The sequence below is a fragment of the Ruditapes philippinarum genome, unplaced genomic scaffold (genome assembly GCF_026571515.1).
Source record: "Ruditapes philippinarum isolate M1 unplaced genomic scaffold, ASM2657151v2 ctg1457_1_1_1_1, whole genome shotgun sequence".
Lineage (NCBI taxonomy): Eukaryota > Metazoa > Mollusca > Bivalvia > Venerida > Veneridae > Ruditapes > Ruditapes philippinarum.
In genome coordinates this window covers 116,651-142,771 of record NW_026853398.1, presented here as the reverse complement: position 1 = coordinate 142,771, position 26,121 = coordinate 116,651, and the positions used below count along the sequence as shown (strand labels likewise).

The window sequence follows — 26,121 nt, the reverse complement described above, 5'->3', positions numbered from 1 at the left end:
TATAGGTCATAGGTAAGACTTGAATCCTGTAATAACTCTTGATTATGACATTTAAATCACTCTAAAAGATCATGCTTTTGAGAGGTTAAGTGATTCTCCAATGTGCCAAATGTGAATGAAATGATCCGTCTAAAAATGATGTTTTTGGTATATTATATGTGCTTATAGAATTTTTTATATATGATATATCATTGATGTTTATAAGATGATCAGTTAATTATTAATAGAGTAGTATTAACAGTGAATTATAAATACATCATGTCAAGGAAACTGTATACCATGCTGTCTCTATCTTTCATATTATGATGAGACACTTTTGATTTACCAAATGTATCAATGTATGTATGCACATGATATGCAAAACAAATCATATTTCAATACAGCAATCAATGTTTGCGTTAATTATCACATTTGACAGGCATATTGTAGTGTAAATGATTTATATGTCCAAAATACAAACAAATTAAATGGCTTGATTGTTTTACAAGATTGTATGCACGAGGCCGAGATAGCTAAAAGTCGGAGAGACTGGGCGATGAGTGAGAGAGACAAGATTGTACAGGAGCGGGACAGTGTGAGGACCCTTTGTGATAACCTGCGGAGAGACAGGGATCGGGCTGTCAGTAAACACGCTCAGGCTCTTAGAGACTATGATGAAATAAAGAAACAGAAACAAGAGGCTCTTCGAGAGCTGAAGGAAACAAAGTAAGTTGACACTTGATAAATTGAAAATGTATAAAATATAATAATCTTATTATATTATAGTCAATAAAGGCTCAATACATGAAAAGTTTCTTACACTGACTGTGGTACTAAAGGGAATAATTAGCTCAGGGGTAAATGTTTATAGTTATAATTTGGCTGTGTCAGTTTCAGCTAAATTGGATCGCTAGGTATTCCCATCTGTGACAGCAGCCTGTGTTTGATTCTTTTTCTTGCATATTACATATTAATCGTTAATTCATTAATCATAATTCTGTAATTACTAATACTTATATTTCATAACACATTTTTTTTTCTTATCTTTCTATGCATGCAAATAATTCATTAAAGACACACAGAAATCATTTCATTTAAGCATGTGACTGGTTTTACATTGGATGTATAAGACAGGTTTTTCTAGCACTGGTATAAACAGTTGAAAATCCTGTCTGATAGGCAAAAAATAAATTCTCATACATGCTGCATTTAATTAATAATGCAATGTTAGCAATGACAAAATGTTCATACGTGTTAGATTTTGGACTTAAAATTAATTAAAACACTTGAAGTTGTAAGATATTGAGTGTAACATTAACATAATATAACATAAAATAATGAAATAAAATAAAAACTAAAAGAAGTTCATATAAAACTTACTAGTAGCAACTATTCAATTGTATTTTCAGGATAAATTGCTATACAAAAATAATATCATCATAACATATTTCTTTCTAAATAACTTCTCTTATCAGGCTTTTATCATTAATAAATTATATACTATGATAAATGTAACACATTTATATTTAGACAAATGTTTAATATTGAAAAGTGATTACAGTGTAACCTCTATGGAATGACCCTCTGTATACCAGTAACCTCTTATAGTGACATTATGCCCATCAGAGTGAAAATGGTCAGTGAACAGATAAAAATCAAAACAACTTGACATTTTGCTATATTTGTGTTCAAGTCTACATTTCAAAAACTAATCATCAATCCATGTAAACAACAGAAATTTCTATAAATATTGTTCTGAATGTATTGGTAACGTTCATTTCTTAAAAAGAGTGGGACAGTCATTTTATAAAAAAGGTTGTTTTATACTGTATCATAAAGATTTTTCATTATCAACTAATTGTCAATTACCATTATAATATTCAATCTTTTGAAATATATTACTACTTCAACGCAACTTGAAAGTGAAAAAATGAGTATAATGTCACTATAGCAACAATTGTATGAATTATTCCAAATGTAATACCTCATAATAAATTAAACTTCTGTACAGCAATACCTCTCCGCTACAGCCAACATTCTTGTCCTTCAAAATGGTTGCTATGCAGAGGTTGCACCAGATACGACATTTCAAGGTGCGCTTGAAATAAGCTCTGCATCCTTTTTATCTATGAAAATAATGACTTTCTCAAGGAATCAAAGTTATCTATTTGAAGGAGACATAACATAAGCCTCTTATACTTCCTCTCTGACTTAAGATGTTTTATTTATAGAAATAAAATAATTAATTAACATGTCAAGTTTGAAAGAAAATGTAACTATGTAGATATGATGGTAGCATATTCAGTGAACATTTATCAGTAAATTGTTACAAACATTAATACACTCCATGCATTTCCAACAAAAACAAGACAGGTTTTTCATAGTGTAATTATTTTCTTGGCTGGTGGAAAACCTTGTTATGTCAAATTTGATAAAAGATGATTTGATTAATTTATAATGCCAGGTAGATTGGAGGCCAGTCTTTTATTCTGATTACAGTCAATATCATTACAGTACAGATTTCTAGTGACTTTGTCTGTTCTTCTGTCTGTCTGAATCAGTTTGTAATTGGGCATCTACAGAAAAGTGTTTATAAAGAAACTTTACATGCTAAGTTGAGTGTTTGATGTTTACAGGTCATGTATATGACATGTTTAAGATCAAACTTTCATGCAAAGTTTTGATACATGGGTCACAACAATGCCTATTCTATAGAGGTTAATGTAAATTTTGGAATAGTCTGAAGATTTCTAAAAATCTATTAGATGATTGAAATCCAATTCACATATAAAGTCTTATAATACTCTTACATTATATCCTGGCAGGATGTTTTTGTCATTTTTAGTGCCACTAGTCTCATATGTTAATCAACAAATGGGAATTTTAGCTAAGTTTGGAACAGCTTTATGGGTTTTAATAGGAAATTAGTTTCCTTTCACTGTGTCACCAAGTGTACTTACCTTTCAACTACCAGCTCAGACAAATAAATCAGTGATTTTTATATCTTTCTAAGTATATTTCTTGAAAAAGCAAGAATAGTGATTACATATGTAACTTTTTGTCTGAAAATGCATTGTTAGTACACAGATTTAAGACAGTTATCAGCTTTTTAAGTACACAGATTTAAGACAGTTATCAGCTATTTAGTTTTCTTTAACTCTAAGAATGCAGTGTTTAGTTACAGTGTCACAGGGTGTCCATGGTTAAGGTTGTTGACGGCAAGAAGTTGCCCCTTACCCCTGTGGTTTTGCATACCCCTTGAAACTTTGGATTTTTTCACTCTATCTATCTAGCTTCAGGAACTTTGGTTTTGCTTTTGAGGTGCCTTTTCATGTCTGAAATAAATCACAGACTTCCTACTCCAATAAAGCTGAAAAGTTGCCAAATGACTTTTTAAAACTGTTGTGGTTCAAATCCAACAAAAAAGACATGTCATGATTGCAGTCATAGCATCCTATCTATACATTTACACTGGTGTATAAATTCAGCATTTTGATATTAAACACCAAATGTACCAGTACTGGTTCAAGTTATTATCAATAAATAGTTATTCAAAGCAGCACTAGTTCATTCATATTGTATATTAAATTTATTATGCACAATTTTGATGATGATGTTTAGATAGGTAATGTAAAAAGACTTAGTTGTATGATGTAAAAACAAAAGGCAACTATGTACTAAAATCAGGTTGTTCTCATTTGCCAGGCACTTTAGTTTGTTAAAAGATTTCATAGAACGACTCCCCCCAAAAAGTTGTTTTTATTGTAGTTAGATTTTTTTATCATAAGAAGATACAAGTGTGAAAACAATAGGGATTAGCGGAAGATAATGCAATGAACAGACTTTATTATAGAGATAACACTTAAAACAGAAGCTGTAGATGATGTTCTTTGTACTTGTAATAAGTAGGGCAGAAGTGTTTCAAGTACGTGTAATACACTATCAGTTACAGATGCTTGTCTTTTCAGCTGTGTTTTTTCCTCTAACAAGAGATTTCCTATACTTTCAGGCTTAGAAGCTCTTATGTATTATGGTCAAATTTTGTACTCCATTCAAAGTTGCATGTAACTATTATTCTTACAATTTTAAATGTTTTGAATTTGTTAATAAGTTAAGTCATTTGTGAAGGCTTTCAGTGCCTTAATGCATCAAGTTAATGAACATATGTTGGAATAAAGTTGATATTATTCATGAGTAAATAGCTAACTGTTTGAATTTGTTCTTCAAAGAAAATCAGAAATCTCTCCTTTGCAATGCCTGAGAATTTCAATGTCTTACTAGAGTTCTAGAAATTTAAGAAAGCAAGCCTGAAACTTTGAATGAACATTTTAAAAGTGTTTGTCACTGCCTATTTTCCCTAACATGCTTGTGAAAGAGTCAGACCATTTGGCATATCCTATTTAAATGATACTGGTAGCTCCTCAGTTTTCAATAGTATTTTAATTCAGGGCATATACACCTTAACTCTAGGGGCCAAATAAAGACCCCATTTCCCAATGCAAATTTCACTGCAAATTATTTTTCCCAAATTAAAAATAAAATCCCAACAGTTGCTCAAATAATCAAACTGTTTAAACTTCTGGGAAAATTTTTGTTTTAACATTTCTTAAAAGAAGTGACAGGTTATATGATCATTCAAATGTTCAAAAACTAAAAAGTCATGTGTAAGGTAGTGGCTTTTTTTTTTCTTCAAATTTTCCAAAATGTTAAATATTTTTCTTCCATAATATTACCAGAGACCTTTACCCAATCTGTTCTTGGAAAAGACCGTGTAGTGATATTGAAATCCCTGAATGTCACAATGGACATTTCCTAGTTCAAGCAGGACTAGTCCATTATAGACTGTCACCAGGGTAAAGGTTAAATCTCTTTATTTAACATATTAAGTGATGGTATAAATTTGAAAAGAAGGGGCTTGACTGAATGACTTTATTGTAGGAAGTAGATAACAGTAGCCAATTTGTTTGAATTGCTTCTGTTTATTGTATTGTAAGGACAGCAATTGTTTTTTTCATTCATGTACCGGATTATCACAATTAAAACCATCTTTTTTTTTCCAATAGATGACCAGCTTTTAACCACTAAATTTCGCTGACACATTGAATATGACATAATGTTATCTTGATAACAAAAGTTTGCCATTAACTGATGTAGAGATATGGTGAAGATAAAACGGAGATAGTGTATTAAAAAAAGATTGGCTTATTTACAACAGCCACTTGAAACAATTGTTGTCAACAGGCCTTGGATGTAAATATACTTAATTTGCATATCATGAGAGGCGTTATGAATATTAATAAGATCACTTCATACAAGCATAATGAGTGGTTGTCCTATTTGAAGCATGTTACAAAAAAGCAGTTTAAAAATTGTTTCCTGGAGATCAAAATAGTAATTGTATTTTAACAAGAAAGGTTGTTTTGTCATTATATTCTCAAGTGCTAGCTGCCCTTAAACTTGGCAATGTCTACAGTGAAGAGCTTAGGTTACCAAAGGGCCAATCAGACTCCATGTTGTTTGATTTGATTGTGGTTATCCAATCATCTGGTGTCCCATTGAATCTTTTGTTTTTCAATTCAAAGCAATATAACTCCATTACAAAAATTCAGAGTTAAAAATCTGCTATCCTGTCCTGTCAGTTCAGCATAAAAAACCCAATGGTGGTTGGTTACATGTCTCATTTGTTTTAAGCATTCTCAATTACTTTGAATGATGGACTTTGTTTAGAAATTTAAACAGTATAAAAGAGGCTGGTCAGGCTACAGAGTTCCTGTGACTATTGGTGCAATGCACAAGCCTGCAATATTAGCAAACACTGAACAGGATATTTTATATTTTACAATAGGGTTGTCTTCTTAATTAACTTTTGTACATTTAGACCCCGATTAGATAAAAATGTCATCATAAATTTTATCTCCTTTGATCATGTGATATTGTAGTTATAATGATTTATCATCCTTTAATTAATAACATCACAGAATTTTATACACAAACAGAATGCACTCAAATATTTTTATTGTCAAATTAAGCATCTCGTCTGACTGTTTGATCACCATCAATCATGATATCTGTTCAGTAGAAATAGATAAATAATTGGAAAAGTGAATATATATGAGCTGCGCAATGACAAAACCAACATAATGCGTTTGCGACCAGCATGGATCCAAACCAGCCTGCGGATCTGCGCAGTCTGATCAGGATTCATGCTGTTCCCTTACAAACCCTATAACAAGTAGAGAAACTGATGGCGAACAGCATTGATCCTGATCAGACTGCGCAGATGCGCAGGCTGGTCTGGATCCATGCTGGTCACAAAACCCATTATGTTGGTTTTGTCATGGCACGGCTCTTTAATGTTGAATTAAAGGGAGATATTGTACATATTTTTCAGGGTAAATGTTCAAACAATAACAACTGTTTTAGAAAGTCTTCATAGGAAAATATTACAATTTATGTTAAGTATACCCATATATCAGTGGTTATGACAAATTTGTGCCCTGTACATAATTAATCAAAATTGTTTTTTTTATTTAATTGCAACCTACACTGTGCACTAATATTCATATATTACATATATATTTGTACAGTAAGATGGGCTGGTAATATATTGAGGAAAAGCTCAACTTTTCATACATGGAAGTGAAGATAAATGTCAGGTTAATTACTGATGCATTACATTTAGTGTAAAATTAATTAGACAATAAGGAAATGATTAAAGCAGCAATTAAACTTTTGGAACATTAGATAGTTGTAATCCTGTATAGTTTAAGAGAGAGAAACAATAAATCTCCTATTAATTGTTGATTATAGTTATATAGATGTTCCTAGGATTCTTTGATGTATATATCTCTTTTTAGCTCGACTATTCGAAGAATATGAGAGCTATTCTAGTCGCCCCGGCGTCGGTGTCAGCGTCCGCGTCGGCGTCTGCGTTGGTTAAAGTTTTTTGTAAAGTCAAATATCTCAATTACTGCTAGAGATATTCAATTGAAACTTACAATACTTATTTATAGTAACAAGGTACATCAGATTGACAAGTTGGATAACTCTGCCTACAATATTGACAGAATTATGCCCCTTTTTAACTTAGAAATTTTGGTTAAAGTTTTTTGTAAAGTCAAATATCTCAGTTATTGCTTGAGATATTCAATTGAAACTTACAATACTTATTTATAGTAACAAGGTACATCAGATTGACAAGTTGGATAACTCTGCCTACAATATTGACAGAATTATGCCCCTTTTAACTTAGAAATGTTGGTTAAAGTTTTTTGTGAAGTCAAATATCTCAATTATTGCTTGAGATATTCAATTGAAACTTACAATACTTATTTATAGTAACAAGGTTCATCAGATTGACAAGTTGGATAACTCTGCCTACAATATTGACAGAATTATACCCCTTTGGAACTTAGAAATTTTGGTTAAAGTTTTTTTTGTAAAGTCAAATATCTTAATTATTGCTTGAGATATTCAATTGAAATTTAAAATACTCTTTTATAGTAACAATGTATATCAGTTTGCAAAATTGCATAACACTGCCTGCAATATTTGCAGAATTATTTGCCCCTTTGAAACTTAGAATTTTTGGTTAAAGGTTAAAGGTCTTCAAAGATATTTACTTGAAACTTTACACATGCACTTAGGGTCATAATTGAAGGGTCATAATTGTATGTCACTGACCAAGTTCCATAACTCTATCTTGCATTAAGGCTGATTCATATCCCCTTTTCTACTTAGTCTCTTGGTTAATGTTAACATGATAGTTTTACATATCTCAATAACTATTAAAGATATTTATTTAAAACTTCACATATGCATTTAGGGTCATAATTGTAGGTCACTGACAATGATCCATAATTCTATCTTGCATTTAGGCTGATTTTTCTCCCCTTTATCAACTTAAAAATTCATGGTAAAGTTTTGCTTGTAACCTGTTATCTCAATAACTACTGAAGGGTTTGTACCTTTTTTGGGACAATTTTATGCATTCATAATAATAAAGCAGTGATTAACTTGATAAAACATCTTAATAACAAGCCTTTGTACCTTTTCTGTCAAATGTATGTATTCATAGGTAATTAGTATTATTTTACTCAATTAAACACCCTTGTGACATTACCTTCCGAATAGTCAAGCCAATACTGTATAATTAGACTCTCTCTAAGGCCTATAACATGAATTTATGAAAAAAATTAGCTCTTTTGTGAACTTAAAAAATTTAACATTATAAAGGCTCTTTTACTATCAAGCACTTAGAATAGTCGAGCGTGCTGTCCTACCGACAGCTCTTGTTAAATCTCATTTTCAATGAAATAAAGCAGATTTATTGCAAATAAATTAATTTATAATAAAGGTTGCATTTGTATTTTTTGATTAAATGTAATAATTTTGAAAATCATGTCAATAAAATATGTCCTTTAAAATCATCTGATTTGATTGTTAAGATAAATATGTAGGGTATATTTTGTTAAGTTCAGTTAAGTGTAAACCTGGAAATTATAATTAAAGTTTAATGTGAGCATATATCATATCAAAGGGAAATAACTTGTGAATCTGCAGCAATTACTGATAGGTATAGTAAAACATGATTGTGTTTTCATCACTGGGTTCGAATGGAGCTGATTTTGACTATTTTACATTACTGTATCCTCAAAAGATGAATATATTAAATTTTTGTTTCAAATATGGCACTGAACTTAGAAAGTAAGTCAGATATTTTATTAACTGAACAGAACATATAATTTGTTTTGAATTAAGTATATACAGCACATCTTCATATACGACAATATAAATTATACATGCATGAACACTTATTTATGTTACAATTGGTCCAAAAATCCTACAAACTGTGCAGTATTGTCATATTTTGTATCAAATTTGCTTTGATTAACATTTAGTTATTAATTTCCTGAAGTGCAAATTAATTCCCTGTGTGTGAAATATTAATTCTCTAATTTCAGAGAGAAGTATGAATTGGTGAATGATAAAGAGTCCAGAAAAAGTCAGTTGAATTCAGTTGGTCACAATCGTAGCCGAGACTCTGCAATAGATGCAGATCTTCAGGAGTTTGAGACTGAGACTATTGATGTAGAACTGGTAAGTGGTGATATTATCAGCCTAAAAACTAAGTTATCTAACTTGGACTCATTGATTTGACTTGGCCAATATCAGTCTGCAGTGTGGGTCAGATTGTTTTTCATCACCTTTGAACTTAAACTGAACATTGAGGCAGTTGCAGAGCATTTAGAGACAGGTTTTTAAGTTTTTATCTTTTAAGACGTCAAATAACCAACTGCTGGTAAGTAAACAAGAAACAGATGATAGTTAATAAATAAGAATCCTTATTATTGTTCATATCCTGATAAACAAGATTTGTGAATCAAATGTAAAATAAATGTAGTATTTATGTTTAGTAATATCCCTGTGCATTGACATATTTCAGACTGGCATGAATAAAGATGACCTTGGATTTGACCTTGTCGGAGGGAAAGATGACCCTCAATATCCGAATGACAATTCTATTTTTGTAAGTCATGTAACCAAAGGGAGTCTAGCTGAAGGAAAACTAAAGTAAGTACTAGTATAAGCTTTATAGTTTATTTTGTACATTATTGCCATGATGATGGATTCATAAAAAGAAAATGGGGCATGCTAAGAACATATTACTATTGAGTATGATTCAAGAGATGCTTCAAATGTGCACTTCATCCTGGTCTGTAAAATTTGTTAAAAAGCATATGGTAAACAGAAGAAAAAGCCAAGTACACTGCTAATATAGTTGTAGGGTATAAATGGAAAGACTTAATTAAAGCACGGAGGAAGGTAGTCTAGTACTGGTGTAACTCTCCAGGAACAAAGGTTAGGAAACTACCCGCCTATTTGACTGAAATACTGTTGGGAAAAGGCGTAAAATGAAACAAACAAACAAACAAACTTAATTAAAATAGGTGCAAAGAGTTGACTTAAGAAAAAAGGTGAATATGAAGATGTGTCACAAATCTAGTATCAGTTACAGGAATTTACAAAAAGGTTGAATGACCTTCAACTTTGCCTTGCTGAACTTGTATAATGGACTTTATTTGTATGTAACTGTCCTTTTTAATAGGTATGTTTTAAATATCAAAACATTGAAAATAATCAGCTGATTTCTGTGTAGTTTAATTATACTGCTAGGATTAATATCATAATATTGCAGTTAGCTCTCTAAACACAGAACTATTTTAGTTTATACTTATTTATTTAAGTTCTATTGTGTAGGAAGCTGTAAGCTTATTGAAACACTCTCAAACCACCCAGTACTAACTAGTCTGAACTCTGATGCACTAACAACTCTGCCATGCCACCACCAGAAATACTTTCATTATTGTGCCTTATTTTATCGTTGTGTATTTAGGATGAATGACCAGATTCTGCGTATCAACAATAAAGATGTGACAAATGTAGATAAAAGATATGCTGTTGGTCTGTTGAGGAACCGATCAGGAATAGCTACTGTGGTGAGTTTCAGAAATTCTGTGTGTGATAAATACTTGATCTTAATTGCTAAAGGAGCTAACTTACAAAAGTAAATATTAACAACTTTACATACTTTCATTTAAAGAAAAAATGACCGACAACTTCACATGTTTTATATTAAGAAAGATTGTTATTATTCTATTCTGATGGAAATTTTAACATATCAGCTTACTGATTCTTGTTTTCACTAGCACTATCTTATACAAACGTAAGGGATATATATTTCTTATGAATCTTTTGCTATGATGTAAGTTTGATTTTAAATATGTGCACCTTGTGTCAGCCTTGTAGATGATATTTTATATCATTCAGACTTTATTCTTCTGTGTACTTCATCAGCAACCTATATAAACTACATGTCGTATTATAAAAGGCAATTAAGTTGGCTTTTTACATATTAATGTTCCTGAAAAGGGTGTTTTATTTTTTTTTGCACGTTTATTTTTGTGCATTATTTGAAGGGAGGTAGAGTGTTTTACAAGGATCGACACCTGTTTCCATTTTATGTGGGTTTAAGAGTTTCAGATATATTCCACAGTGTTGTACACTAAAACAATTGGCTCCTTTTGAAAAATGAAATTAATTTGGGGAAAAAAAAAGCGAAAAAAAGTTTGATTTAGGACTTGTGTTTGATAGTTATGTATGCTGTTCTGATGGTTATGTTATGTAATGATTTTTAATTCTTTATTATAATAACATAATAGATTGAATATGTAATGAATTAATTTTGAGCAATTCTGTTGTTTTATATTACAGCAGTTGTTAAGAAGACGTAAAATTTCACCATCTACGAGTAGATCCTGGCAGTCTATACAGTTCAGCATACCTCCGGGAAAAGGTACATTATCTTTTACAGTTTGTAACAAAGTCAGTGACCAAAAATATGTGACAACTTCAATGATATTAAATTAAACAATCAAAGATAAATTTTGTGTTACCTAGACCCTCTTGATAATTTGTAAATAAGATGCAGTATAAAAAAAATGTTTCTTTTAAATTTTTCGTCCATACCTGCAAAATATTGCATGTCCCATGGTTCAAAACTTGTGAAGCAGGTGAATACATGTACTTGCAATTAAAATTGTATTTAATTAAGCTGTAAAATGTAGACAGTATGATGAAAAGAACTAAACCTTTTAAGAAATTTCTTTTATGCTATAGAGTTGGATCACATTGTATATGTGTAGAGGATGGCATGGCTGTAGGCATTATTATTATTACTACCTCCGAAAGTCCTAAGGTAATTATTAGGACACAATACCTAATGCTGTACATGTCATGATTGTATGTTTTACAGATATTGGAATACACCTGGAGAATGGTCTTTATGTTACAAGAGTGAACCCTGGATCTTACTCTGCTAAAGAGGGCCTAATTACAGTTGGAGATAGAATAATGAGTGTAAGTAGTTAAATTACCTGTTAAATTGATATAAATAATTTATGCCAGTAAAAGGTTAGCTACAGAGGTTAATGACCAATGGAGACACCTGGGGTCTTTGTCCTACATGAACCACTTTGCAAGTTACCAATTAGTCAAGATGACTTCAAGTTATTCATGAGAAGTTAGTGTTTTATGTAAAATTTTGCTCTAGATTTGAGCAGTATGACAAGTATTATTATCCCTTCTCAGTTGTATTGCTGGTTAAAATGCAGGTGATGCTTTAATATTCCACATGGCTAAATTACTTTATGCAATTCCGGAGGAGAGTTATCAGTTACATTCAAAGAAAAAAGGCTTAATTTGTGGTGTGGGGTAATTGATTGAGCTTCAAAGAGAAAAATAAAATAATAAAATTTTGCTGCATAATAATATTCTGATTATAGTATTTGATGGGCAATTAGAATCAATTAGGGTTTTTATCAGTCTATTGCTTGGAGAAAATATGTTTGATCTTTAAAAATGTTAGTATGATTTAATAGTACAGACGACCATTATAAGTTTGTTGTAACAAAATCATTTAAACACGTTCTTTCCAGTACAGTATTGATGTTTAAATGAAATATAAGAAATGTTGTCAAATTCTATCAGTAAATGGATTTTTCTTAAAATGACATTTCATTGTTTTAAGTAGTATTAAAGTGTTATGTTTTTATTTTAGGTGAATGGGCGAAGTGTAGAGAATATGAGCCCTGAAGACTTGCAGAAAGTACTATATCAATGTGGAGGGGAAACAATAATGCTTGATGTATGGAGACAGACAACTCCGCTCAGTTCTGCTGGTTCTTCACCAGTTCCCATTGTAGCTAATGTACAAGAACAGCTTCTTAGTTCCCCATTGAAATCAGACTCCTCAAAACGCTGGGAATCAACAAGTGAAAGTAGTAAAGGCAGTATAAAAAACATAAAAAGTAGTGGTTCTCAGACAGACAGTCTGGATAGTCCAGGAATGCCGAGACGGCCCAAAGACAGAAAACATTCAGACAAAGATTTGGATAATAAAGGCAGACATAGTGTACATATTTTAGAAACTGTAAACAAATTTTTCCGTCCAAGGCATAAGAGTTCTGAAAGAACTGACAATGAAAAAGGGACATTGACCCTAAGTAGACCTCAAACTATGATAGAAGACAGTAGTGGTCTTGTTGAATTTTCATTTCCAACACACCGGAGAGATAATTCTGGGTCATCAAACACTAACAGGAGTAGTGGTAGGAGCAGGGATTATGATCGTGAAATAAGTGGCACAGGCACCTGGCCAAATCGCATTAAGATTTCAAATACTGCCAATAGCAATGGAACTGTGATACAAATACAGAAAAACCACCCAAAACGCCCAACTATTGATGCTGTGATAAATCATTCAGGGGAGAACATCCCCACAGCTAGAGTGCCACCTCTACCCCCAGAGAGAAACAATTCATCATTTGTGGCAACAAGGCATACACCACAGAATTCAGATTCAACCATTACACATAGCTCTCATCCTCCATCACCCTCATTATCACCACAGCCTAGTACTTCTAGTACAAGCTCTTACTTTCCTAAATCACCTACACCTAGAAGCTCATTTAATATCCATGAACCATCTGATTCACAGAGTTCTCTTAGTCAAGCTGTCTTTTCACATTTTCAAGGTCAAGGTCATTCTCAGAACCAAACACATTCTCAAAGTCAACAAGGTCATCTAAACCACAGGTCAACAAAGGTTAACAATACAAGAAATCCACCAAGAATGCCACACATACCTAGCCAAGTGGCCACAGGACAGTTTAATTTGGAATTTAAGTCAAGCAATCCAGGTCGAAGAAGACCATTATCAGGCCAGCCTCATGAATCTAGAAATACATGCACGTACCTGTCACCAGCTAGTCACCAGCCTCCCAGGATGGAATATGGTCAATTTGGTAGTCGTTCTAACAACACCACACCAGAACCATTAAAACCACCTCCACCTTGTTTGACAGACAGGCCACCTGGTGGAAGACCGCACCCAACCCCCAGTTCATTGCCATTAAGGTAAGTTAATCAAAAAGAAAGCACTAAAATTAGAATTCATTTAAATCTAACCAATAAATTTCTGAGGTTGTAAAGTAAAAATACTGTCATTCAAGTATGTGTGAAAAACTAAATAAATCAAATGAATTATCTGCTATTTCTGTAATATCTGCACTTCAGTAAAATTCTACTTCCTATATTGATACAACTGTTGAAATACATTTAAAATGACATGATCTGTGCTTATTTGTTTGTTTTTGTTTCGAAGCATTTTGTTGCCTATTAATTTTCATAGAAGAATGAGCTAACCTCATGAAGTACAGACTTATTATTTTTTTAACGGACATTCGCACATACAATATAAATGTGGTTATGAGAATTGAAAAATATTTACACAATATTGAGGTTTTTTTTTCACTGGAACACTATTTCTATTCACAGTTTGCCAGGGGAGAAGCCTTTACCAGTTGCATCCCAACCAGTTGTAGCAAAACCATACACAAATGTACACCAGGCGACAAAGTCAATACATATGCCACCATTTATTACCCCACTCCCTGGAGCAACATTCCCGGACAGTATGCAGGAGTTAGATCATTTACCACCCTACAATGGCAGTACATCTGAATGGAGCTCCCCAAGTCCATCACAGTTCTCTGCCATAGAGAGTAGCTTTACCCCAACACCAAGTGAGCATTATCCTAACCATGGATTTCCAGGGTCCTCCCCTGTTGGTCCGGGCATTGACTCAGACTTTCATTTACACAATAGAGGGTACCATAACAAGTTTAGGATTCCATCAACTCCAAGTATGACTACCAATGATACATCAGGCTCTGTTGAAGTTGGTAAGTAATATTTCGAGTGATTGTAATTTGGAAATACACATACTTGTTGTAAATTTCATTATAAAAGAATTCAGCCATCAGTTAACAGAATTTGATTTCAATCCATACATGGAGAAAGATTTGATGTAGCAATTTGATCAAAATGCCCATCTAAAGATATACTATGCTCAAATTTGATATCAGAAAATATTGATAATTATGCTACACAGTCTATATGTAGAAAATAAACATGTTTTGACTTCTCACAAAGATATGTCTACATGCTATAGGTGGATTTAAGGTCATTAAAAAAAATGGCAGTTTCTTTTAGAAAACACCAACTTTACTTGAACTGTTATGGGATACGCAGCTTTATATACATAGTTTGTTCATTCTTTTATTAAAATTAGACATATTCAGTAAAAATTTCATAAATTTAAAGAAATCTCTGTGATTAAAGTATTTTACTAAAGAATGAGCATGTATATCTTTAAAATGAAAATGTAGTTCATTTGGGCAGCTATATGGTGTGTGACTTATAAAGGGAGGTAATTTAGTATTGTTTGTATTTTAGTGTCAGACCGCAGCAGTCCTGGCTCACCATTCCATGATTTCAGCATTCCCAAGATGTTGCCAATTACATCACCTCATGCTGATTCCATTCCATACAGGAAAAAGTATGTAAAATATTTATACTATTTGTGTATATATCAAAAGATTAGAGTCTTTATTGTTTAAGGTAACAGATTGTCAGCTTGTTGCTGTAAGGAAAAGATTGTTTTGCCAATAATATCCTCAATGTAGTGGAGTCGACAGACTGTAAATGTAAGACAGGTCCATTTAGAATAATTTTACATATAGTAATGTCAATCTTGTGTCATGAAAATCACAAAAATTACTGGTCAGAACTAAATCACATCTTCATGTGAAGATGAAGGTCAGGACCAATGACATGTCTTGCAAAATTTCTGATCATTTGCTTACTCCATTTTTTCCAGAATAGTAATTTTTGTTTGCAAAAATTACCCCATAATGAAAAGTGCTTAAATTCTTTTAACTCAAACTGGGCTAAGAGTCACACAAAAAATCAATTTTCAAATAGATTCTATTCTGAGTACAATTTTATTATAACCATTTGCACATTTTTCTGTAAAGTGCCCAAGTTGATCTATATTAGAACTGAAAGTTTAATACTTTTAGACTTTTGGAGCTCAATGGAGTTCCTTTAAGATAATGAATTATGTCAATGAATTCTAGGATCAATACTTAAAGTCATTGACATGTATGTTGAATTATTTTCAGACCCAAGTCAGGGGAGACAAGAAAGATCAGTATAGAGAAGACATCAAAACTTGTTGGTTTTCAGATTGAGATGGGACCGAGTGGTGGTATATTTGTCTCTTCAGTTAACGAGAACAGTTTGGCGGCTCAGGCTGGACTGGTAATTGGGGACCAATTACTTGAGGTATTTTTTTTTCGAATAATCAGTTAAAGAATATTGTGTAGATACCAAGGCTAGGCAGAAAATTTGACTGTAAACACACTATGATCAGGTTTTACTCCTGACATACAGAAATGATTTTAAAACACCATTTTACATTAAATTTGAGTAATTTGTACATGATAAGGGTATGCAAAACAAAAAGAAGAATGTAAAACTCTTAGTAATAAAGAAAATCAATTTTCATTTTTTCTTTTCTTATGTGCCTTACTTAGTTTTGTATGGTATTTGTGATAATTTATTAGAACATTTATAAAAACACTATGTATAGGTTAGAGTGCATATTGGGTGTTCTTCGTAAATAAGAAAGCTAAAAAGGAGCGGAGCTTGCGAAGCGACTGTAGCTTTCTTATTTACGAAGAACATCCAATTTGCACTCTAACCGGCTTAGTGCTCCGCCCACTTGCGTTTTATAATATAAAACGTCCAGTTTATATAAAATCTGTTCTATTAAGATTTGTAACCTGAAAATTTGAAAAATCCTCGTCGGTGATTGGCTTAAAAAAATTGGCGAGCACTAAGGTCAGTTAGTCTGCAGCAAGTCAGTATCCTAATACTATATGTTATATTTATTCTGAAAATTCCATAACAGTCATTACAAACAATGATGTCAAACAATGCTAAATTAAATGACATACTCTATATGTGATGGACAATTTAATTTGTCATATGATTTCTTTTTAGATTTGTCTTTTTATATAGGTCATTATTTCACTGCTTTATACTGTAAAATATAACTTTTATTTTGCCAATAATATTTAGAATTTTAGGATTAAGAATATACTGTATTATGTTACAGATATGTGCAATCAACATGAGAAATGCCACATATGATCTAGCTGCACGAGTATTACAACAGTGTGGTAATAACCTTACCATGCTGGTACAGTTCAACCCTGAAAGTATGTCTTCTTGATATTCTATATAATTTTCTGTTAAATATTATTTAGCAGGTGAATATGATGTGATATGTACTGAAAAAAATGATATTGACCAAGGCGATTTTTATTAAAATCTAATATTGATATAAGATTTTGCAGCTTAATTAAATTAATGTCTCAGTTATTTAAGCTAATATATTGGGTATTTTTATGTTCAGTTACTATCTAAGATTAGAATGCCCAAGGATGAGAACATATTCTTGTTCATCACAATTTAATCTTTAAGCTGCTAAAACCAAAAATGAGAAGCCTTTTCCAAAAAATGACTTCAGTGCAGTCTGACTATGCACTATACTGTTGGCTTGGTAACTTTAATATCTATCTTGATGACTTCTAAGTTGGTAACGGATTGTTCCTAAATTGTAAGTCGGGCAAGTCCATTAAGACATTTAATTTGGTAAGGGTTAAAGAATTTAAGATAAGATGATTATGCAGGTATGACATTGTTATTGTAGTAATAATAATACAATGGTATATTTAATATTACAGAGTATAATGATAATGACAGTGGATCATCGGCTGCCAGTTCAACAAATACGTCTCCACTAAACTCTCCAGATGCTAAGTCAGGCAAAAGTAGAGTGTTTAATGGCATCTCTCAGAGAGAAACTCCTAAATCTCCTTCTCGTGTACATAGTCATAGGTATGTAGAAAAAATTGAAAGTTTCATATTGAATAATTATAAATTCTAAAGTATAAGCTTAGGCAATATAGGTCATACGCCAACAATACTGTCAATCCAGTCTCTTATTTTATATGTTTTAACAAAATTGTATATCACTGTTCAGTTTGATGTTAAATCAAATAGTTTATGAAGAATATAATCATGTTTACATATTGATTTCATTTTGAGTAAGCCTGTAAAGTATATTGATTTTAAGACATGTATTTACATATGTGTTTTACAATTCTAGTCCTAAATTCACTCTAATATTAAAGTTTTGTTCATATTGTAATTCTATAATTGATATTGTTCATTGGTGTGCAGATAAATTCTTTCGAAGATAATTTTTCCTGAGGAACTGAAATTAAATTGATATTATTTAGTAGTTCTACCAAGGTGCTGGTTCATCCTTTAAATCAGGCTGGTGTTAGAGAGGCACTTGCATGTCTTCCTCCGCCTGTATACATGTCAAACATCTGTTTATGATATTTTTGTAGCTTTGAATATAAGAAAATAACAATTTAAAAAAGTTGTATATTTAATACTGTGTATTTGTTTTGCAGTAGTTCTATGGGAAAGTATGATGCTCAGAGGAAGGTGTCATTTAAGAAACCAAATCCAAGTGCAAGTCTTGGGATTTCACTAACTGGAGGTAATGCTACTGGTATATTTGTACACAATATAGAGGAGGGAAGTCCAGCTGCTGGCCATAATGGGGTACATCAGGGAGATCAGATTCTTGAGGTATGGTAACATCTTAGTCTCACTTCATTTGATACCAGTATAATGAAATGATAAAATTTGCTTGAATTGGTATATAGTTTTTCTTCATTTTGATGAAAACAACACTAAGGATAGTTAATTATTATGAAGGTTATGTATATATTGTATTTGTAGTTTTCTGCCAAGTAAGTGTCCCTTGCTTGATACGCAAAATTTAAAGTGAAACATGGAAATTACAAAAAATAAATTCATATATACTTCAAAGAAGTATGTTTACAAATCAAAGTTATATATCTTTATAAACTGACTGTGTTCTTTTCTATTTTCTGTCCAGTACAATGGTATAGACTTCACACGTGCCACAGCAGAACAGGCCTACAGACATCTAAATGAACCATGCTCGTCTGTCAGATTCCGAGTTAGATATCATCCTTCATGTAAGTTTTTTGTACATCTTGGTTTAGAGTTTGGACAGGTTACATTACATATCTTGCTAACTTACCAGGCTCTATATTGCAGAGTGCTTTGTGTTATCAGTTTGAAATAGAATTTGTTTAAATTTACAATTGATAGCATTTCAAAAGTGGAAAGCAGGGAATGCATGTTACAAAAATTATGAGGTTAATGATAATAAGGTATGAATATGTTTTGTTTAAAAATTAATAATCATTTACATTTTGTACTTGTAAATAATACTAAAGCTATAATACAAAGAGCCAAACATTATTTTAAAGAGTTTTTACAGTGATGAAGACTTGTTGTTACCACTGTTATAGAGCAAGGAGAGCCTACACATTGTAGACTGGTAGAATTGATAGATTACATTATTTAAGTTCTTGAGCAAAAATTGTACACAAAAAAAATTCATGTACCAATATTCCCATTTGAAATGACTTTACAATTCTGCACATGTAATTTAAATATATGTAATGAATACTGTCAGCACCAGTGTAATGTATGGACTTTATGTTGTCTTTATTTTCAGTATATAACAAAGTGCGAAACAAGAAAAGTGTTGATTCGATATATGTCCGTGCTATGATAGATCATAATGCGGAGAAAGACAAAGAAGGTGACCTGAGTTTCCGTAAAGATGATCTCCTACATATAGAAGATACGATGCATAAAGGACAGAAAGGTGTCTGGTATGCATGGATTATAAGTGATTATGGTGAAAAAATCAAGGGAGGGACCATTCCAAGTAAAGATAGGTATGTTATGGTAATGTTTGCAAATAATTGTGAAAATCGTTCTCATGTAATTTATACATCATGGTATTATTATTAATAGGATTTGTAATTATGCTGACTGTGTGAGTTCAAACCCTGTCAGGGGTAAGCAGTTGTTTCTTTGAGCAAGAAACTTTACATTCATTGCTAAGTACTGGTTAGTTCCAGGAACGGATTCGAGAGTATTTCAATAAGCTTATAGCTTCTGACACAATCAAACTAAGATAAATTTGTATAAACTATTTATGTATTTGTAAAACTACTTTATTTTGGTTCAGTGGCATGAAACCTTTAGTGTGAACAGGAATATGATTATTTACAAATAATTTCACTTACAAGTGCTTCGTAATCTTTTGACTTTATTAGCACTAAAATTTGACCCTTTATTTGCCCAAATAGAGATGTAGATTAAAGATTTACAAACTTTTTTACATTAGAGGAGAAATAAACAGAACACTAAATTCCTATTCTGAATCTGTAATAATTTGTATGAAATAAATTAAATGAAAAACATACTGCAGAAAATATAAATTGTTTCTTTTATTGTAAGTTGGTGCCTAATACCATATTTTACTGTTACTGCTTCACATTTGATAAATTTTTACTATGACAATCCTTATATAATATGCCAATCATAATATTATAAAAAAACTGTTACTCTGAACTTCAGATTAGAGGATAACTTGTCGTTACATAGAAGTTTATCGGACAATTTGAGTGTACATGATTCAGAGGAATATAAAACTCCAGCAAGACGAGGATCAGGTTCGGCGAGGAGAAGTTTCTTTAGAAAAAGCAAGAAGCATCAGAGGACCGGATCTAAAGACAGTCGGGAATTTAATTCTTTCTCTGATGTTTCTTTAAACAGTGATTCTTTACCAGTCCTTGATGGTAGGTGTCCTAAAATGTTCATTTTATTATGTGTTACAAACATATACATATATAGATAAAGAACTTCAACATGCCATACTGTAGGTCACCAAACATCTACTAATTATTTGGTTTGAAAATATTTCAAGGACTTAGATATTTACCAGTTATAACTGTTATTTCTGATGCAAAACTATTTTATATCACATTTATTTCTTAACTTTTTCTTTCTGTGTAATCTTTGAAAATTTTCATTACAAAAATTTAGTTTGAATTTAAACTAATTTTTACAAAAGTTTGAATTTAAACTAATTTTTACAAAGCTTGATATTGTATTTACTGTTAAATTTTTTTATTTCAGATGTATCCATGTATACATACCTTAGTGTAGAAAAACTTGAATGTAAGTATAATAGACATAGAATTTATCATGTTGTTACCAACAATATTCATGAAAATTGTAAAGTTACTCATTATATGTATCTAGAAAAGGTAAATTTTATTCTTTTTATCACCTCAATATTTATCTGTATTGTTTGAAACTTCACATTTTGGATATGTATTTATATAAATCGAAATTGACGTAATGTGTAGCATAATGGAGCTAGTACAATAAAAGTTATTACATGTTTGATGCATGAAGTTCAATGTTATGGTTATCATAAATGATAAAATGGTACTGGTTACCTTTGCAGATAAAAAGACTCGACCTGTGGTACTGATAGCTCCGCTGGCGGACGCTCTGATACAGAAATTATCCTCAGAATCTCCGGATAAATATTATTATTGTGAACCATGTAAGTATTTTTCCAAGTTTGAATTTTGTGGTGTGATTTTATGAGTAAAAAGGTTATAAGAGTGCTAGGAACTTCTTCTTCACATAATTCTTAACAGTATGCAATCATGCCAATGTCATTTGGTTCTATAAGTTAAAGGGACTCCACTAAGGTTAAAAAGCCTTGAATTTCTTACATACATGAGCTGAGGCACTTTAAACAGAAATATATGCAAAGACAGTTAAGAAATATACTTTGAAATAAATTGAAAATCGTATTTTTTATGCTTTTCTTAGCCCGTTTGAGTGAAAAGCCTTTAAACGTCTTTCATTTTTTGTCATTTTTTTAACAATTTGAATAATTATTCCGGAAAAAGAAGTGTGCGAATGATCTGAAATTTTGCACAAAGATTAGTGGTGTAAACCTACTTCAAATGGTCCATTTATATGGAAAAAATATTTTCAGTCCCATCATACCAAAAAACCTCAGTGGAGTCCTTTTAATACCTAAATACTTTCACACAACATATCTCTGAAGGAGAGCTGCTCTTAAATCAGTCAATATATAACCTTGACCTCTCCCTTATTGCATTGACTTTTAAGGGTCAAATTTTCCAAAAATTGTGTGAGGATACAAGGAGAATGCTGTGTGTTTAATGAATACATTTTCTTTGTTCTTGAAATAAAGTATTGTAAAAGCACATGTATACAAATTCCAAAAATATTTCAGCTTTAAAATTTAGTGGCAATAACCATTTCTAAGAATATACTAAATTGGTGAACAGTTGTTCTGATATAGCTGTAGTTTACTATGTTTGTTATGATATGTGTTTTTAGCTGTAATCCAGACATCTCATCACTGTATGGAGCAAGGTTTGAAGGAAGGACAGTTTATAGATTATTGGCAACAAGATGAACGTTACCTCTGTATCCGACTCAAATATGTCACTGATATCTGTGATAAGGTAAACCAGTCTATAGATTAAATAGTGTTACTTATTGGAATGCTTAATTAATTGTTTTAACATAACGGCTTCCTGTCAGTTTTGTGGTTGTATTTAGAGGACTGTACAAGACTGTAAAAATTTTATAGAACTTCTTTAAATTTCTTTCTTAGAGCTTTCAAAATGTGGAAAAAAAACCAACGTAACTTCAGGCAAATACAGGCAAACTTGGACCTATGAATTTATAAAGATTATATGATATAATCTTTAAAACTATCAAAAATGGTGTTCTTTACCTTGTCTTAGAATTTAGTCCATTTATTTGTAAAATCATTAACATTTGTAGAAGCATTTTATTACCAGGGGTTAAGATGGATTTTAATGCTCGATATATTACCTTTTTTATGAATTTCATTATTTATGTACAAATGTTTGCCTTGTTTATGTTTAAATGCTATATCTTGTGATTACAGAATATCCACTGTTTGCTGAATGTAAATCCTTTGGCTATAGAGAGGTTACAGAGGCAACAGATTTATCCAATTGTTGTTTATGCTAGACATAAGTCTTATAAACAACTTAGGTAAACATTAACTTTTATTGTTCTCTTTATATTATGTTACTATTTATACAAACTTACTTTTGAGTCATGCTCAAGTTAGACAAGCTATATGGAGAGTTCAATATTGGGATAATTTAGGTTAAGCATGCCCTTTGGTATCAGTTATTTGGAAATAGTTCATTATTATGAGGAAAACCTATTTAGCAGGGCAAGCATATAGCAATGAAAAATATTGTTTCAATGACAACCTAAGTTTTTCAAAGCTAGCAAAGTGATTGTATTGATATTGTTATCTTTATTTCATGAATGAATTGCACTAGCTTTATAATAAGCTCTCAATGATTCCATTTGTGTGATGTGTAAAATATGGTTGATTGATGTTTTTCAGGGAAATAAAGGATGTGCAATTTTTGCCTGAGAAGTTGGGTTTGAAGTCTGCAAAAGAATTGTTTGAATATTGTCAAAAAGCTGAGCAGGATTACAGGCATCTTATCTCTGGTAGGTTGTTTACTTATCTTTTTATGTCATTTTAATATTTTTTTTATTTTATAAAATAATATTAATAAGCACACAACATGCTTAAGGCATTTTTTTTAAATTTCTGTTATATATTTATCTTTAACTTAGGTAAAAGTTATTTTTATCATAATTTCTATCCAGCCAGCTTATGGTATGTCAGTGGTTCTACTCTGGTGCCCGCTCATATCTGAAATAATGTATGGAGGGCCAACTGAGGTTTACCTCCACCAGTAAAGCTGGAAGGTCGCCATATGACCTATACAGTGATGGTGTGATGTATAACCTAACAACAAAAAATAATAATCATCATAATTTAATCTGAGTTAGCAAATATTACTTTTGCAGCCACTTTCCTTTGTTTGCATCCAAGTATTACTGAAGTTAAAAAATTTCTGTCTTGCAGAATAATATGCCATAGTATGCTGATTTTAAGATCTTTTGTAGGTGTTTGGTTTCTTCTCCATGTTTTTATACAAGATGACCTTTCTAATTCTTTTTCTTGTATTATTTATTCTATATGTATTATATGAAATAAAAGTTCATGGTGGGTGACCACATTTAGTGTTTGTTGACAAGCCTAAAACTTGCAGACATGTATATATGTTTGGTAGTAATATTGAAATATTGATTATATATTACAGCTACTATCCAGGGAGGTAATCTAGCAGAGATGGCCCAGCAGATCAAGAATGTTATATCATCTGAACAAGAAAAACCAATCTGGGTGCCTTCATCTATATTGAGATGACGAGACGGATGTATAAACATGTACTAGTACATATGTTATAATGATATAAGGCTAAGAGACTGGTGAAAGATCATATATGATAAACATAACGACTCATTTTATTGTATATATTTACAACATCATAGTGGGCTTTCAGATTGTATTAGGTGAAATGTCGATTCTTGTTATGAAAGACTGGAAAAAAAGTACATGATGAAAATGTGTAAATTGTTGGCTTTATTAGGAGTTAAGGCATTAGAATTGATATGTTTTATGTGATAATTATATTAAAACACTTGAGGGTATGCTATAGAATGTGAACAATGTAGCAAGCTTTCTTGCCTATTCAGGTAGATAGAATTAAAGCCTGTAACAGACTAGGTTTGTTACAAGAAAAACATGAGCTTTTTAGTTGTTGCTTAAATTAAACATAGTAAACTTCAGGTGTAGGGGGATATGTAATGAAGCTTCTTTTCTTTTTATTCAAAGTTCTGACCAAGTTATTATAATTGGCATTTATAAAATATCATATAGCATTATTGAAATTTAAATCTAAACTTCTTATAAACATTGTCATTTTTACTGGAGGGAAAAAAAAGATTTTAAGGTGTTAAATAGAACTTTACTAAAAACGAAAACTTAAATTGTTCATATGTTTGCATTTTTCTATACTTATGAGAACATGTTTACATGCATTTGTTTAGTATTCATTTTTGGGGACCATTTTGTGTTGTTTTATTATTTATTTTTTTCTGATAGATGTTGTAACATTGTCAAACCTCAAAATGACTAGGTTGTGAAATTTTCTTCTTTTCATGCATCTGTGTTATAGTGCACCTGTTTGTGTTAATTGTTTAGTCTATGTAATGCTGTAGTTCCTAAAATTGACTTTTTTTTAAAAGATTAAAAACTACCTGTAGGTATTCTGTTATTACTTTATATATCAAATCATGTCATTACTTATTTTATTTGATTCTGATTGTAAAAAACCTAAGTGTCAACTTGCATGTATACTTGACCATGCAATACAATGTAGCTTTTAAGAACTATCAAAAAAAAAAAAATGGAAATCTTTAGGAACAAAACTCCTTTGCTTTAAAGAATTATATGATTAGAAATCTTTGGGTCGCTGGTTCGATCCTTAGGCAAGGCGTAATTTCTTCGTGACAAATGAGCTCAGACATTTGAGTCAATTGATCATTTTTTTCTCACTTCTGAATCAGAAATTGTGTAGGCAACTTGTGGTGAAATTGGTTAGTACTGGTTAGTTATCCACGAAAGCCAGTTAGATGGATTGAACCCCAAGATATGACCAAAAAAATGTGTTAAAATTGTTATGAAAATTTGAAAAACAAACAGTACTAAAGTTGATTTGCATTTCATCTTGGCTTTGTTAACAAGTTACCATGCTGGTCGCAAACCCATTATGTTGGTTTTGTCATGACGCAGCTCAGTCATGATTTTTTTCAGGTAGTGGACATTGTAATATACATGTATCTTCTATTTCTCTGAAAGTTTTCTCCATTAACTTACTGATTTTACATTGTTAAATGTACTGTATAGTTTTTTTTTGTTGTTATTAAAGTGCAGAAACATAATATGATTTTATTATGTCAGTGACTTTGTATGCTTGACAGTGCTTATTTATGTTGTGAGAGGTATATTTGTTCTATTTGGAATCATTTAAACTTTGTGATTAAATCACATTTACTTTTTACCATGGAAGACAAATTATTTGAAATAAATGTCTAGAAACTTAAATGTTGTTTTCATGTTTTTATTTCAGTTTAAGCCATCAACATTAAGAAGAATTTTATCTAAGTACCGGTAATACAATGTGCATGTATATCATTGTAATGGATTCCATCCAGTAAAGTTCTGTAGTATGACAGAATACAAGACCT

General features: G+C 31.5%; 1 protein-coding gene across 5 annotated transcripts in view; it reads left to right on the top strand.

The window, feature by feature from the left end:
- Positions 1 to 24,510, top strand: part of LOC132736763 (disks large homolog 5-like) — a 67,659-nt gene extending 43,149 nt beyond the window's left edge. For 4 of the 5 annotated variants that reach the window (XM_060723975.1, XM_060723977.1, XM_060723978.1 and 1 more), the window contains 22 exons: positions 489 to 705; positions 8,943 to 9,078; positions 9,425 to 9,552; positions 10,376 to 10,478; positions 11,254 to 11,335; positions 11,795 to 11,898; positions 12,599 to 13,956; positions 14,377 to 14,783; positions 15,337 to 15,439; positions 16,065 to 16,227; positions 17,063 to 17,165; positions 17,694 to 17,847; positions 18,432 to 18,612; positions 18,926 to 19,028; positions 19,577 to 19,802; positions 20,491 to 20,711; positions 21,052 to 21,093; positions 21,386 to 21,487; positions 22,303 to 22,430; positions 22,883 to 22,992; positions 23,360 to 23,469; positions 24,132 to 24,510. In XM_060723975.1, coding sequence (XP_060579958.1) covers positions 489 to 705; positions 8,943 to 9,078; positions 9,425 to 9,552; positions 10,376 to 10,478; positions 11,254 to 11,335; positions 11,795 to 11,898; positions 12,599 to 13,956; positions 14,377 to 14,783; positions 15,337 to 15,439; positions 16,065 to 16,227; positions 17,063 to 17,165; positions 17,694 to 17,847; positions 18,432 to 18,612; positions 18,926 to 19,028; positions 19,577 to 19,802; positions 20,491 to 20,711; positions 21,052 to 21,093; positions 21,386 to 21,487; positions 22,303 to 22,430; positions 22,883 to 22,992; positions 23,360 to 23,469; positions 24,132 to 24,238 — 4,388 coding nt within the window. In that variant the 3' untranslated portion in view covers positions 24,239 to 24,510. The remainder of the gene's footprint in view (positions 1 to 488; positions 706 to 8,942; positions 9,079 to 9,424; positions 9,553 to 10,375; positions 10,479 to 11,253; positions 11,336 to 11,794; positions 11,899 to 12,598; positions 13,957 to 14,376; positions 14,784 to 15,336; positions 15,440 to 16,064; positions 16,228 to 17,062; positions 17,166 to 17,693; positions 17,848 to 18,431; positions 18,613 to 18,925; positions 19,029 to 19,576; positions 19,803 to 20,490; positions 20,712 to 21,051; positions 21,094 to 21,385; positions 21,488 to 22,302; positions 22,431 to 22,882; positions 22,993 to 23,359; positions 23,470 to 24,131) is intronic. The other variant, XM_060723976.1, reaches the window with a different exon arrangement.
- The last annotated feature ends 1,611 nt before the right edge of the window (positions 24,511 to 26,121 follow it).